We start from the raw sequence: 16,125 nt of genomic DNA on the forward strand, positions 1-16,125 counted from the left end.
AGGGTATTTCTCCCCAGGTGGCCTGAGCCAGCTGCAGAGGGAGGGGCCCCAGAAGACCTGTGGCACTGGAGGCTGGACACAGGCAGAAGGGCAGAGAGAAGGACGGGGGCTCAGCCCTGTGCCCAGAGCCCTAGTGGAGGAGATGGCATGGAGGAGCTTCGAGTCTGGGGAATCTGGACCAGGGTTCTTCACGTGGTGATGACAGTTTGTAGCCTCTATACCTGAGATTCAGTTTGTCTGGATATGAAATCCTTTCTTTCCTTTAGTATCTTAATACATTCCTCCATTGTCTTCTGATATAAAAGTGTGATGACAACCACTTTTGTTTCCTATTATATATCACTTAGTCTTTTTGCCTGAATGCCAAAATCATATTTTTCAAAGTCCAATAATTTTACCAGAATATGTGTTGGAGTTACTTTTAAAAAACATATATATATATAATTTATTTTTAAAAGATACTTAGTTTACATAAAATGTTACATAAAAATATATAAGGGATTCCCATATGCTCCACTCTCTACACCTCCCACTGTCCCCCACATCAACAACTTCCTTCATTAGTGTGGTATATTCATTGCAATTGATGAACATATTTTGGAGCATTGCCACACAGCACAGATTATAGTTTACATTGTAGTTTACACTCTCTCCTGCTCCATTTTGTAGGTTATGGCAGAATGTCCTGTATCTGTCTTTGCAATGCCATTCAGGACAATTCCAAGTCCCAAAAATGCTCCGTATTACATCTCTTTTTCCATCTCCCTGGCTTTAACAACTCCAGTGGCCACTGTCTCCATATCTATGATACAATTTCTTCCATTGCTAGAATCACAATAAGTCTATAGCAGAATACCAGAGGTTCACTCTAGTCCATATTTTATCCCCCAATCCTGAAGATTCTGGGATGGTGACGCCCACTCCACCTCTAATTGAGAGGGGGCTTCAATCCCATATGGCTGATGGATGGGACTCTCTTGCTTGCAGTTATAGACTCTCTTGGTTCCTTGGTGTAGTGGTTGTCCATCCTCATCTCCTTGTTAGTTGTCCTGAGTGAGTCCAATGAATTGAAGAGTAGGTGTTGCAACTCCACTGAGGCTCAAGGCCCAGCTGGCACATGGACGGCCCAAAGATTCAAATCCCTTGGACATACACCTACCAACTCAGCGCCAACTATAGGTTCAATAAAAGGGACAGAAGAGGCATGTGTCACATCAGAAGTCACATCTGAGTCCCACTCTGTCACACTTGGGAGCACAAACTCCAAAGTAGGGCCCACTGGCAAGGCACCAAACTCCAGAGCTATCTGCCATGACCATAGGATCTGGGTCTCTTCAGAACCCTCAGGAGTCCAACTATTTGGGGTAGTATCTACTTTGGCTGTCTGAAATCTTGCTGAGACATGCATAAGTATTACCTCTCTGATGACCTCCTGACTCATTTTGAAGGTAGCCATGTAAACTCATTTGTCTTTACCATTTCCCCCTTTTATTCAAGGTCTTTTTCCAGAGCCGGTGCTTGGCAGTAATCCCTCAGTGCTAGGGAGGCTCATTCTGGGGAGTCATTCCCACGCTGGGGGTTGAAGTTATTTTCACTGGGCTGATTTTCAAAGTACATGGTGTGCCTTTTAAATAGGTAGATTCAGTTTTGTTTTGTTTTGTTTTAATTTCAGAAGAGCTTTCCTGATACTGAGTCTTATACACGTAGTATTTATTTTTTTTCGTTTGCTTTGAGTGCTTTCTTTATAGATTCCTATAATATGGTGTTTAGAGTTTCTTTCCTTATCTTTTATGTTTGTCACTTTCTCTTGGTGTTTTTTGTGTCTTCTTTTTTCCTTTTTATTTTAATTTTTTTCTTTTCATCTTGCATTTCTCCAAAGCATTATCTGTTATATTTATTTGCTCTTGTGCATCTTCTTGCTTAGTTATATTTCTGAAATGCTTATTTTCATATTCTTTCCTATATGCTATCACCTAATTCCTGAATTTTCTAATTAGGATTTATGGTGTTCTTTCAAATTTTGTATAATTTTTAAAAGATCTTTTAGATTAGTTTGAAATGTAAATATAATCTTTAATCTTTGTGTGTGTGTGTGTGTGGATGTGTCTTCTTGGCAAGGTGTTATTGTCTATAGGGATATTATTTTCCTTTTTCCCTTCCTTCTTCTAATAACTTTATATGGTATTTGATCATGATCCTTTACTGTTAGTTCAGAGGCTTGCTTAAAAATAATTTTTCTAATTTCATGGCTCTAAAGCTTCTCTTTTGCCCTCTTTTAGGTTGTTCTCCTGTATGGCAGTTTACGCTGCAAGATCTTCCAGCTCTGCTCACTCTACATTCCCGCCTCCTTTTACATGGGTGCCCTTTTCCTTTCTCTCCTTTGTCCTTGTTCTACTCAATTGGGATTCAGTGCTCATAAGTTTTTCCTCAGTGTGGCGCTCTGGAAGGGAAATTTGGTAAGTGTTGAGTAGTCACGGGCATCAAATCCTGTCTCGACCCCCCGTACTCCACTCATGATGGGAGAACACAAATCCCTTCTAGTTTAAGTCACTCTTCTCAAATTGGCTTGCTAAGTTCTTTTTTGTTTGTTTGTATTTAAGGTACTGGAACAGGGATTGAATCCAGGACCTTATATGTGGGAAGCCAATGCTAAACCAGTAGCTACATCGGCTCCCCTGGGTTGGTTTTTTCATTGGCTTGCTTGCTTGCTTGCTTGTTGCTGTTGTTTTTAGGAGGCACTGGGAACTGAACCAGGGACCTTCCCACGTGGGAAGCAGGTGCTCAATTGCTTGAGCCATATCTGCTCCCCTTGCTGAGATTTTGAGTGTGCACCTGTTGGTCATTTTGGAGTTTACGCATCTACCAGACATCTTTTTTTTTTTTTTTTAAAGATTTATTTATTTATTTAATTTCCCCCCCTCCCCTGGTTGTCTGTTCTTGGTGTCTATTTGCTGCGTCTTGTTTCTTTGTCCGCTTCTGTTGTCGTCAGCGGCACGGGAAGTGTGGGCAGCGCCATTCCTGGGCAGGCTGCTCTTTCTTTTCACGCTGGGCGGCTCTCCTTACGGGGCGCACTCCTTGCGCGTGGGGCTCCCCCACGCGGGGACACCCTTGCGTGGCACGGCACTCCTTGCGCGCATCAGCACTGCGCATGGCCAGCTCCTCACGGGTCAAGGAGGCCCGGGGTTTGAACCGCAGCCCTCCCATATGGTAGACGGGCACCCTAACCACTGGGCCAAAGTCCGTTTCCCTCTACCAGACATCTTATTGCTTCCTGCCGCTTCCTCCTTCACAGTTGCTGATAGCATGCTAGTCTCAAGTGTCAGTGGTTTGTTCTTTTTCATTTTCATTTGTTTATTTGTTTAGTGGTTTGTTCTTACATGTTCATGTTTTGGGGTTTGTTGGGTTACCTTCCATGCCAGTTATCAGCTCCAGATTGGCCCTTCCTTGGCTGCTTCGTGACACTGGATCCGGGCCCTGTAAACATTTCTGGCCCAACATTAAGTTTTGTTTGCAGAAGGTGCTGAGGAACACTGGGAGAGCAAGGGGCTTCCCTTTCTGCTTTCCATGTTCTCTCCATGGCTGGCTCCTGTAGCCTGCAGCAGCCAGAAGAGGGGCAACACCCAGTGGTGTGCACCCCAAGGAGTGTCCATGGGCCTACCCATGGGCAGCTTCCCAGCGAATCTCCCCAGCACCCTATGGGTGGCTTCTGAATGAAGCCCAGCAAGCCCTGCAGTTGCCCAGTGGGTGGCTTCTTAGCAGGTCCACCAGCATCCAGACTCAGGCTGTGGCCCCTCAGTGACCTTCTCTGCCATTCTGTGGGTCTCAGCCACATCCTCTCTGCAGCTCAGCACTGGGGTGGGGGTGGGGGCACTCTTGCAGATTTGTTCTCTCTTGTGTGTTCTATTTAGCCCTAGAGATACAGGTTTCTACTCTAAATCTGCCCTTAACAATATTCTTGAGAGTTCTCTTTACTCCTTAGTTGTTAATACCTTGCTACAGGTAATAATTCTTTATATGAAAGCTTATCTGTTCTAAAGATTGTGTGGCTTCTGTCTTCTGATTGGACCAAGATTGGTACAGAACTGGTTGCTGAGAGTGGTTCAGGAGACAGACAAATACCTGTAAATTTTTGAATGATCAGGTAAAGGACATAGAAGGGTTATGGGCAAAATGTTTAAAAATAAAAAAAAATTTTTAAATGATGAAATAATAAGAAACTGAAATTCTGATGAGGTAGATTTGAAAAAAAACTGAGAAATTTAAAAATAAGTGTATTTCAAGGATTAGTACTCTGGGAGATGAATGTGAAGAACTATATCACAGTGAGGGAATTGGATGGAAAATATGAAAATGAGAAGATAAGTCATGGGATGAGATGGTTGAACATTTATCTAATGAGAGATGCAGAAGGATATAATAGAGACAATGGGGGAATAATATTTTAAGAGATAATGACTGTACATTTTACAGAACTGATGACTCTATTCTTTAGATTTAAGAAGTCCAGCACATCTCAGGGAGGTTAAAAATAAACCCACCCACAGACACATCATAGTAACACAACAACATACCCCAACAAAGAAAAGTTGCCAAAAGCAACCTTAGAAAAGAGACAGACTGTGTACAAAAGAATGATAAATAGACCAATGGCTGACTTCTCTATAGCCAGAAGAAAGAGGAACAGACTCTTCAGAGTGTTTATTAAAAACAAATGTCATCCTATTTCAATCCTTCTTTAAAAATTGTTTCTTTAAAATGGAAAGTCATTCTATTTCCATTCTATTAAGACATGAAATAAATTATTTCAGAATCCAAAAAAATAATAATAAATGCCATTCTAGAATTCTATTCCCAGCAAAATTACCTTTCAAGAATGAGAACAAAATAAGACTATTTTAAGGAAAAACCAAGAGCATTGTTTACCAACAGACTTCATGAAAGTACTTCTAAAAGATATTTTTCAGGAGAAAGGAAAAATCTGCACCTCCCCGCCCCCCATTTCTGTGACTTGAGAAAAAATGATGAACAAAGAAAGTGGCAAACTTGTGAAAATTAACTGTTTAAAACAATAATCATACTGTCAAATTTGTGAGATTAGGACTCAAGATAAAATATTATAATAATAGCATATAAGACAAGGAGAGATTAGAGATTAAATAGTTTCAGTCCTTTATAATAATTGATAGAGTAAAACATTTAAAATAAGTTTAGACATTAAGTGAAATATTAGATTAATATTTTTCCAAAGTAACTATAGGAATAATATAAAGAGTATTTACCAAGTACAAAGTCATGGAGGAAATTTAAAAAAAACGAGTGAGGAAAACATCAATCAAACCATAAGAAGTCAAGAAAAAGAAAGAGGGAAAGAAAGAGAGAGGGAGAGAAAAAGAGAAAGGGGGAAGGGGAAGGAGGCAGGGAGAAAGGAGGGTGGAAGGAAGAAAGGAAAGAGTGTAAGAAAGAGAGAGAACAAATGCAGAAAGCCCCAAAAAACAATCAACAACAATCTTACTAATCACATAATCCAAGAATTTGGGACAGTTTAAAAGAAAAACATCATGTGATAGGAGGGAGCGGCAAGATGGCAGCAGTGTAGGGATCTTCAAGATTCCCCTCGTCCTACAGTGCAGTTAGCAATTAGCCACATCTATCTGAAGCACTTGAGGACCCAGGAGAACAGAAGACTATCCTGAAACATCCCTGGAAGAACAGAAGGATTCTGCCCATCTGCAGTGAAGATCCATGAGTGGAGTACTCCACACTGCAGGGGCCAGTGGCCATCCCCCACTGGCAGCACAAGATACCTTGGGAGCCATTCCGTGGCTGGAGTTGGAAGCTCCATTTCCCAAAAAATGGGGGAGGAAGAGGTGGTGGGGCACTGACTTCAACTACTGATTAGTGAATTTGGCTGGCTAAAGTCCAATCCTAAGAACAGCTAAAGTTTGAACCTGCCCAAGTCAGAAAGAGGCTGGGAGTCTCCATTTTAAGTCCATCCCTGACATGAAGGGAAGTGGGGCTGACTGAAAATCACAGTGATGGTAGGGACTGGCTTCTTTCCACCCAGGTCAGATTGCTGCCCTAGCCTGGGCTCCAGCCCCATCTCTGGTAGGAAGGAAACTGAGGAGACCTGCACCAGCCTCCTTGTGCAACTGTAGTTGCTTTCAGCCAGCACAGACTAAACTGTTGGGCACCCATGTGGCTACATCCCAGCCCCCAGTAGGACAGGAGGAGGGACACTGTCTTCTCAGCCCTCTCCAGGCAAGGAGGGCACTTTTGGCCCACATGGACAAGATTGCTGTGCACACCTGTGGCTCCATCCCCGCCCCTGACAGTGCAGGAGGGACAGGGCTCCCTCTGTCTCTCCAGGAAACTGAAGGTGCTTTGGGACTACATGGTCCTGGTAGGAGAGGAAGGGAGCCAGTGCTTTGGGAAACTGTTGTCAGTTTTGCCCCACATGACTTAGTTTACCTCCTATACCTGAAGCTCCATCCCCAGGCAGGAGAGGAAGGGGAGTGGTGCTTCATTAGTCTCTACGGACAACTACAGATGGTCTTGGCCTAGATGGCTTGGATTTCTGCACACAACTGTGGCTCCATCCCCACCCCTGGCAAGGGAGAAAGGTGGGAGAAGTTTCATCAGTTTCTGGGGCAATGTAGGCAGGTTTAGCCTCCATGGCTTATAGTACCAACCACATCCCTGGCTCTGACTCTACTCTCAACGAGGGAGAAAGAGCAAGAAACAGATGAAAAATACTGAAAAAAACTCAGATTTCCTGAACATGAGCCATTATAAAGTTCCAAAATAAGTTGAAGCAGTATCAAAGAGGCGCTGTAGCACATAGCCAAAGAAATGGAAAGTCCTCGACTAAAGAAAGAAACTGAGACCAGAATAAATACATCAAGCAAATCAGATGCAGAGACACCAACAAAAAATTACATGCCATGCCAAGAAACAGAAAAATATGGCCCAAAGGAACAAACTAAACCTTCAGATGACATAAAGGAGTTGAGACAACTAATAACAGATGTCAAACAAATCTCTTTAATAAATTCAATGAGATGACTAAAGAGGTTAAGGATATTAGGAAGATACTTGGTGAGCACAAAGAAGAATTTGAAAGCACACATAGAAAAATAGCAGATATTATGGTGTAGCAGTCAGGGTTCTACAGGAAAACAGAACTGACAGGAATTATCTGTAAGTAGTATGAGATTTTATAAAATTCTCTCACAACTAGTATGGGGATGCACAGGTCCAAATTCTGCAGGGCAGGCTGAAGGTCCAGGTGACACTGGCTTTCTGAAGTAGAGATGGGAATTCTCTCTCTCTGAATGCTGAAATCACTTCCCCTTTTAAGGCCTTCAAGTGATTGGATGAGACATCCCTCATTACTGACAAATACATATATTAATAAAAGGGGCAATTCACCAGGAAGAAATAACAATCATAAATGTATATGCACCTAATTAGGGTGCCTCAAAATACAAGAGGCAAACACGAGCAAAACTGAAGGAAGAAAGATGTCTCTACAATAATACTCTCAGCATTGGATAGACCATCTAGGCAGAGGATCAATAAAGAGACACAGAGCTTGAATAATATGATAAATGCAATAAACCCAAGAAGACATATACAGAATATTGCACTCCAAAACAGCAGGGTATACATTCTTCTCAAGTGCTCATGGATCTTTCTCCAGGATAGAACAAATGTTGGGTCACAAAAGAGATCTCATTAAATTTTTAAAAAGATTTAAATTATTCAAAGCACAGGCAGAAAAAGGGAAAATTCACACATATATGGAGATTAAACAACACACTTATATAATTAGTGGGTCAAAGAAGAAATTGCAAGAGAAATCAGTAAATATTTCAAGACACATGAAAATGGGAACACAACATATCAAAAACTCTGGGATGCAGCTAAGGCAGTGCTGAGAGGGAAATTTACAGCCCTCAATGCTCACATTAAAAAGAAGAAAGAGCAAAAATCAATGACCTAACTACATAGCTGATGAACCTAGGAAAAGAACAGCAAACTAATTCCAAAGCAAACAGAAGGAATGAAATAACAATGATCAGAATTGGGAGGTAAAAATGAGTCATGGCTCCTCTGCAATTCAGTAAACCTGCAGGGTATACTCCATTCAATTTCAAAGTCTGAGAGTCATTCTCAAGATGATAAGTCCTTCTCCTTGGGGCCTCATGGGGACCCACCCTTTCCACAGGCTTGTCCAGAGGCCATTTTCTTGGTTCTACCCTCATCAAACATCTGGGTGGTGTCTGAGCTCAAGACCTCATCCTTCCAGTACCTTGGGGTGATGGCCACAACTTACCCAATCTTTGGGCTAGGGTCTTAACCCCCCCAGTCAGTGAGGTGAAGGCAACATCCTCCCTAAACTCTGGCATACAGGTCCAACCCTCTCAGAGCAACGAGTTGGTGACCTGGTCTTCCTTAATCCTTAGGGGACAGGCCCAACCCTCTCAGACCTATGGGGTGGTGACCTTAACCTCCCTAATCCCTGGGGAATGTGCTCCGCCCTCTCTGTACCCTGCAGCAGCAAAACTCTCCCTGAAGAGCAGGCAGGAACATACACTCTCTTCAACTGCCAGGGCAAACTCACCCTCTCTGTACACATGGATGGGGGTCCTCTCTTAGCCTGAGGAGGTGTCTTAATTCCAGATATCACCTTCCCTAGTTTTTCTCTTAAAGCTCTTTCCCCTTCCATCTTTCCTGTACATGTCCCTTTTAGTCCAAGCTGACAGTGGTTTTGATCATACAACTCTCTCAAAAAGCTTGTCAGTTTAGCATGCAAGAAGCAGGGGTCCATGCCATCAGACAATAAGACTTTCCACAAGTCCTTCTGAGATAACTGCATCTTCAATCCTGATTTACAAGTTCCAAGTTTAGTTGAGTCCTCAAATGGGGCACTATTGTCCAAGGTTTGAATTCCAGAGGCATGGAATTTCCAGAATCAGTTTCTGGTTTTGTTGTTCCCAACAATTCAGCTCTCAACTTATTTCTCTCATCTAGCATTTTGCTATAAGCTGCAAGGAGAAGCCAAGCCACATTCTCTAAGTTTACCTTGGAAAGTTCTTCAGCTAAATGCCTGGGCTTGCCATTTTCAAATTCTGCCTTCTGTAAAACATCAGGAGTGAATCTTGCTAAGTTCTTTGCAACTTTAAAACATGGATCACCTTTCCTCTAGTTTCCAATAATAGTTTCATCATTGACTTTTAGACATCGTAATAAGTTTCTTCAAAGTACTATAGGCCTTTTCTATTAAGCATCTCATTATTCCTCCAGAAAATACCCCTTACCCATTTATAAAACTGTTCCATCATTTTGGTAATTGCAAAAGCACAACCCCACTCTCCACTACCAAATTCTGTATTCATAAACAATGCCAAGCTGCTACAGTATCATATCAAAACTGTACAAGAAAATATAAAATTAAAAAACACTTTTTCCCTCAGAAAACACTTGGATCAAAGAAGAAATTCTGCTTAAAACTGAGTGAACACTTAAAACTGAATTATAACAAAGACACCATAAATAAAAACTTGTACAGTGCAGTTAAATTGGTACTTAGAGGACAATTTATAGTCTTAAATGCTTATATTAGAAAAGAAAAAAATTGGAAAATTAATGAACTAAGTCATCAACTCAAAAAGTTAGAAGAAACTTGAAGAAAGTAAAAGAAGGAAAAACTACAATAATGATGCCAGAATTTAATGAAACAGAAAATGAAGATAGTGTAGAGAACCTAAAAGAACCCCACAAATGCTGTTCCTTTGAGAAAAGATTAATAAGTTGCCAAACCTCTGGCAAAAGTAACCAAGAAATAAAGAAAAAAGACAAAAAGAACAATATTTTAAAATAAAAACATAATAGAAGTAAAGGTAAAGAAGAGATGAAAAAGATAAGAAAATATTACAAAATATTTAATGTTAATATTTTGGAAACAGTCAAAATGGATAAATTCCTATAAAGGTATACATTTCAATATTGATTCAAGGAACAAAAAAGATTTTAGACCCACAAAATCTTCCCATAATGAAAATCAGGTGCAGATGATTTCACAGGAAAATTATTACAAAAATGTAAGGAATTAATCTTTCTAATTTTAAAGAAACTCTTTTAAGAACAACCTGCATCATTTTTTAAGACTGAAAGAGCATGGATACCAAAATCAGACAAAATCATAGGAGAAAGGAAAATTATAGACTGAATTAATTCATGAAATATTTGCAAAACTTCTAAACAAAAAGTTAGGTGAATGAATGCATTAAATAAAAAGGAAAATACAATATATGGTTTGGTTTATTCCAGAATGCAAGTTTATTTCTGTATCAAAAATTCATAAACTCCCCCATGTTGACAGAACAAAAGAGAAAAATCATATAAACTTGTAAATAGATGCATTTAAAAAGCTCTATAAAAAGCCCATCACCTTTCATGATTATCTAGGAATAAAAAGGTATTTATAAGCAAACCTTCTACAAACAATGGTAAAACAAAGGCAATCAATGGTAAAATATTACATGAACTCCCTATAAATCAGGAAGAGGAAAATTATGCCCTTAATCACCACTTTGAATGCCGGGCTGCTGGACTGTGGGCTTATCCTTCACAATGTAACAAGAAAAGAAAGAAAAGATATGAGAATTGTAAAGGAAGAGATAAAATTCTAGACAGGTGTAGCTGAATTGATTGTAAGTAAAACTGAAAGGAATTATCGAGATGTTAGCAGAGTTGCTGTATGTGAGGTCAGCATACAAAGAACAATCTTATAACTGCACACGTGAAAATAACAGCATGAAAATGCAATACTGGAGTGGATGTGGCTCAAGCAGTTGAGTGCCTGCTTCCCACATGGGAGGTCCTGGGTTCAGTCCCCGGTGCCTCCTAAATACAAAAAAAAACAGCAACAAGAACAAGCAAACAAATGAAAAAAACCAACTAAGGGAAGCTGATGTGGCTCACTGGTTGAATGCCCACTTCCTGCATATAAGGCCCTGGCTGAATCTTGACCCCAGTTTCTCAAGAAAAAAAAAAAAAAAAGAAAGGCAATACAAATATGCAATTTAAAATATCAATAAACAATAATGTATTCAGAATTAAAGTGAACAAATATGGGAGCAACTTTTAAGGAGAAAATAAAACAAATTACTAAAAGACACTTACATAGCTCAAAAAAATTGGCATCACATACCATGTTCATGGACAGGATAATTCCTTAGCATAAAGATGATTTTGATTCAATTATATTTAAATACAGAGGTTTTTTTTTTTCTTTAGTGAAACTTAACTTGCTAATCCTAATATATATAGGGAAGAAGAAAGGGCCAATTTTTGTAAGGGCATTTTTGATAAGAAGGGCAATCTATGGTGATAGCCCTACCAGAGATCAGACTTAAAAACAAAACAAAACTGTAGTTATTTAAAAAGTCTTATGTTGGCTTGGGGATAATAAAGTAGACAAATGATACAAAATACATAGTGCAAAAGAAGACGCAGTAATCAATATGTGCCAGAAGTTACATAGTTGATCACTGCAGAGAGAAGAGAGTATTCAATACATGTGGGCAATCCTTGTCCATATGGAAGAAAGGAAAGGAGCTACAAAGCTCAAAAATCAAGGAAAAGTGATACATTTCTTAAGTGGTATTGTTGACACACAGGCGTTGAAAAGCGTTCTTCTTTTGGAGTGTAGTAGATTGTCAGATACATTCTTCAGTGTGCATGATACATTGTATGGGGAAAATGTTAATTTTACAGAATATTCTGATAAAAACAAGGACAGTGACACAGAATTTATTAATCAAATGGTCATTTGCATCTACACTCAGGGCTCTGTTGTGGACTGGGCTTGCACCCGGGGCTACAGATTCAAGTATTGGGCTGACCCACCTCCCTCAAGAGCCTCTCTGAGGCCGGTTCACCCAGAGCACAGCACTGAGCATGCCCAAGAGCAGGGGCACCTCCAGGAAGACCAGGAGCAGGAAGTGGACACTGCTGAGCAAAGACCTGTGGAGGGACATGGTGAGAGATGGTTAGCTGCCTCCTCAGGGGACACCCAGAACCTTTTCTTCCACTGTCCCTAAACCCAGGTCCTGGGGCACCAACAAACCACATCAGAACAACTCTGTGGACATGGAGGGAATGAATGAATGGGCAGTTTAGGATTAACCTGCCTCAGAGGACTGGATTATTCAAAGCAGAATGACACTTTTTCACCAGGGCTTGGGAGGGTAGAAGGGGAGAGGGTGCAGGGGCCATCAGACCCCAGAGCATCTGCTCCCTGCCCTTGCCTTGAGTTGGCTCGAGGACACTCCTTTGTCAGACCACTTGTCCTTACAGTTCCCTCATTCTGCAGACACCTGTTGTCTGGTTCTCATTCGTGCAGGTCTACCAGATGTCCTCTATTCAGTGAGCACTCTCCTGATGACAGTATATAAAACAGCAAATCCAACCACTCTCCCACATATACTCTCCCCAAATCCAAGGGATGGACTTATCTCCATAGCATTTGATGCAACAGGCATATTTATATGAACTTATGTGCTTATTTGTTCATAATCTACCCAGCAGGATCATGTCACTTTGGTTTGACACATTATGCAATGCCCACAAGAGCACTTAGAAGGACTAAGTAATTAATTGGGAATCAGTGAATAAACAAGGCACCTGGTTGAAGGGATTCTCCCCACCCCTTGAGGAGAAGCTACCCAGTGGCAGAGTCCTGGGATGCTGGTTCCTTACCGTGGATATGGGTTAGTAGTGGGGGGCTCCTCTTCAGTTGATCTGGGTCCATTGGGTGCTGGCAGGGATGTGGGGAAGAACATGTCAGGCCAGTAGTCTTACCTGGGTCTCCAACTCACCCTTACCTGACTGGCTCTGATGTCACACAGATGAGGTTGCTCAGGGTATGCTGGACAGATGTCCTGAGACCAACATCCTACATGGCCATAATAGACTTAGAGCCCTGGGATTCCACCACCCCCAATGCCATTCCAGGGGCTCCTCTGGAGGTGGGATGGGAGCATCACCCCCTTCCAGGAGGTCTGATGTCGGGGGAAGGAGCACCTGCCCCAGGTCTCATCCCAGCCCCACTGCCTCAGCTTCCTCCTCTGTATCCACCTGCAGGATGGGGTGAAGTTTACTCTCTGTGAGATTGATCCAGGGCAAGTAGGAACCAGGCAATCAGGCATAGCTAAAGGCTGGGATGAGGCATCAAGTTAACACAAGGAGGTCAGCAGATCCCCACACCAACGGAGTAGAGTCCAAGGCCCCTGAGTGGTCGCAGCCAGACTCTTGGCCCTGGTAGGCAACAGGAGCATCCTCCCTGGCAGAGTGAAGACCAGGAAGCAAGGTCAGCAGAGATGGACCTGGGTGGAGCCATAGAGAGGGGCCTGTGAGGAAGTCCCAGGACATAAAGGACTGACACCCACACAGCCGGAGCAGTTGGGCTTAAGCACCTTCCTCCTAGAATGATATACACGTAGGACAGTGAGAAACCTCCAAAATGTCAGAGAAAAACCAAAACCAACAGGACAAGAATGAGGGGACTAGAGACAAGTCACATGAGAAAATAATGCTTAAAAATGACATATTAAAGTAAGCTCTGCTTTTTATGAAACAAGAACAGGGTTATCTTTCCAAAGTAATCCCTGGAGATCAAGGAAGAGCATTTGAGTCTATATGAATCTGGGATCCAGAGTTCCCATCCCACTCCTCCCTTGGAGAATTTCAGGGCCTTCTCCGGGTTCACTCCAGTGGGTAAAAGGTCCTAAGGAGAGAGTGGGGACAAGGCAGAGTCAGCCTGAAGGAGCAGGTGAGGCCCCGCCAGAGGTCCTGTAGGTCACCACAGGGCTCAGGGTTCCCGCTGCTGCCTTCTTGAGGTGCTGCAGGAGCCCCAGAGTCACAGCCCTGGATCTGGTCCTCTGGGTCCTCCTTGGGTCCTTCTCAGGGTCCTGTAGATAATGTTGGGATCTGGGTTTCCTGGGCCAGCCAAGGAGCAGGCATGTGGGAGAAGCTGGGGAATGGGATAGAGAGGTCCAGAGCTGGGTGCTGAGCAGGGACCTTCTGTCACACAGGCTTGGAGGAGGGGGCCATCTAGAGTTCCCCAGGGCCCCAGGGACAAGGGAGCCTCAGGTGGCCAGGACCTCGTAAAAGTGAGATGAGCAAGTGTCCTGCGATCTGTTCCTGTAGGAGGACCGAGCACAGGTCCAAGGAGGGACATAGATCCCACTTTAGAGTGAACCCGACCCTCATCAGGACTAAAGGCAGCACAGAGCCCCACACCCAGGGATTTCCTACCCACCATAATGAATGATTCAGCCTGAGTCGGTGTCAAGGTGTCCCACAGGCAGAGGCTACTAACAGGCTAAACACCCTCATGCATGCACACCTACACACACCCCCACACCCACACCCACACCCACACACCATGTCCCGAGTCACAGACCCCAATATGCAAACTTTCTGAGCCCTCTTCTCCAAGTCTTTACTCAATGACAGGGAAACCAGCTCAGACTCAGGTGCCCAGGAGTTGGGAACATGGGGCTTACCTGGGTTCACAATCACCAAAATCTCAACAACAGGATCAGGCTGGAACCCTTTCTGTCCACTGAGCAATGGCATGTTGACCCCACACCAGTATTGGCCTCCGTCATCCTTGGTGAGGTTCTCCACGGTCACGGTGAAGGTCAGATTTGCAGGATGGTCTCTGATGGACACGTGTCCACTCTTCACCTCGCTCTCCGACTCTTTGGTCTCCACAGTCTTGTCACAGAGTAGAAATAAAGGTCTTCTGCACCAGTATTTGTTGAGCGCCTTGAACTCCTCCTCGTAGTGACACTGCACGCTCAGAGATCCCCCCTCAGTGCCTGTCACATTGCTGGGGCCCCACAGAGCCAGGCAGCCTGAAAGACACGCCCAAGGCCAGCTCCTCAGCAGGGGTGCTGGGCCAGCAGCGTCCTGGGGGTCAGGTCCTCGAGAACCCTCAAGACCTGGAGAAGGCAGTCGCCAGGGAGACCCAGGTATAGGTTGTGCTCTCAGAGGCAGGAATGGAGAGAGACAGACAGAGAGACAGACAGAGAGAGATGGAGGGAGGGAGGCATGTGGGTATATGTGTATATGTATGTGTAGGAATGTATGTTATGTACCAAGACCTTATTCCTGGTAAACTAATTCCAGTGCTGACAATCCCAGGTGCCGGCCCACACCCAGCGCTCCCTCTGAGGCAGGCACAGTGGGCAAGACCCCCTGCTCAGGGCACACGGTGAGGCAGGTGCTGATGGCTCCTGGGTGTTCTCAACCCCCGGCTCCCTGCCCCCTTCCCCTCCTTCCTCTCCCGGTGCTGGCCTCACTCTCCTCCCCTTCACACCCCTTCCTCCCACTGAGCAGGGCAGAGGGCCCCATCTGGGGCTGTTTCTCTCACCTGGGACATGGAGAAGGAACAGAGCTGCGGGCAACCCTGCGGCCCCCTCCCACGGGGCCATTTAACCAGCACAGACGTCCCCACGACAGCCCATGCCCCAGCCGACCACAGGCTCGAGCCTCCTCAGGAAAGTCTGTGTCCTCATCTCACTTCTGCTTTCTCCAAGCCTCTCTGCTCCTTGTGCAACCCTGACATTGGACTTAAACTCCAGAAGGTCAGAATGGAGAAGCCGGGGAGAAGAGCAGCTTGTGGCTGGTTGCTCACGCCCGGGGCCTGGTGCCGTGTGTTCTTCTCAGTCCCAGAGGGCAGGGAGGAGCAGGAGCCCTGGCTGTGGGGTCACCTCCCTCCCATGGCTGCCACCCTGCTCCACTCACCACCTCACATCCGCCCACAGCAGACAAGTGGGGTGTTTCCTTCCAGGAGGGAAGCCCTCTGGAGACGTCATTTTCTCTTGGTCAGGGTGAAACACCCGGGGGGTGGAGTCCAGGCTGCCTCTTCGTCTCTGACCTTGGTGGTGACCATGAGGGGCCCTGTGCCCTATGATCTTCAGCCCCACAGGCCCCAGGAGGCTCTACCTGGAGCTGGTACTTCCTCCTCTCTCGACCTGTTCCAATCTAGGTACAGAGCAGCCATCAGAGCCCCGTGTGCTCTTGCCAGACTCTGTCCACAGGAAAGTCAGG

General features: G+C 44.0%; 1 protein-coding gene across 3 annotated transcripts; it reads right to left on the reverse strand.

The window, feature by feature from the left end:
• Positions 1 to 10,317: 10,317 nt before the first annotated feature.
• On the reverse strand, positions 10,318 to 15,678 carry LOC111765854 (CMRF35-like molecule 6). Of its 3 annotated transcripts, none has more exons than XM_058284667.2 (4): positions 15,446 to 15,672; positions 14,574 to 14,927; positions 12,766 to 12,823; positions 10,318 to 12,030 (listed from the first exon to the last, which is right to left on the reverse strand). In XM_058284667.2, the coding sequence occupies exons 1-4, from the start codon at positions 15,504 to 15,506 to the stop codon at positions 11,919 to 11,921; spliced, it is 585 nt and encodes a 194-aa protein (XP_058140650.1). In that variant the 5' UTR covers positions 15,507 to 15,672; the 3' UTR covers positions 10,318 to 11,918. The 3 variants fall into 3 exon arrangements, with proteins under 3 accessions (XP_058140650.1, XP_058140652.1, XP_058140651.1); XM_058284669.2 differs by lacking the exon at positions 10,318 to 12,030 and adding an exon at positions 12,040 to 12,444 and having other exon boundaries at positions 15,446 to 15,677; XM_058284668.2 differs by lacking the exons at positions 10,318 to 12,030; positions 12,766 to 12,823 and adding an exon at positions 12,842 to 13,391 and having other exon boundaries at positions 15,446 to 15,678.
• Positions 15,679 to 16,125: the final 447 nt, after the last annotated feature.

The sequence above is a fragment of the Dasypus novemcinctus genome, chromosome 21 (assembly GCF_030445035.2).
Source record: "Dasypus novemcinctus isolate mDasNov1 chromosome 21, mDasNov1.1.hap2, whole genome shotgun sequence".
NCBI classification, from domain to species: Eukaryota; Metazoa; Chordata; class Mammalia; order Cingulata; family Dasypodidae; genus Dasypus; species Dasypus novemcinctus.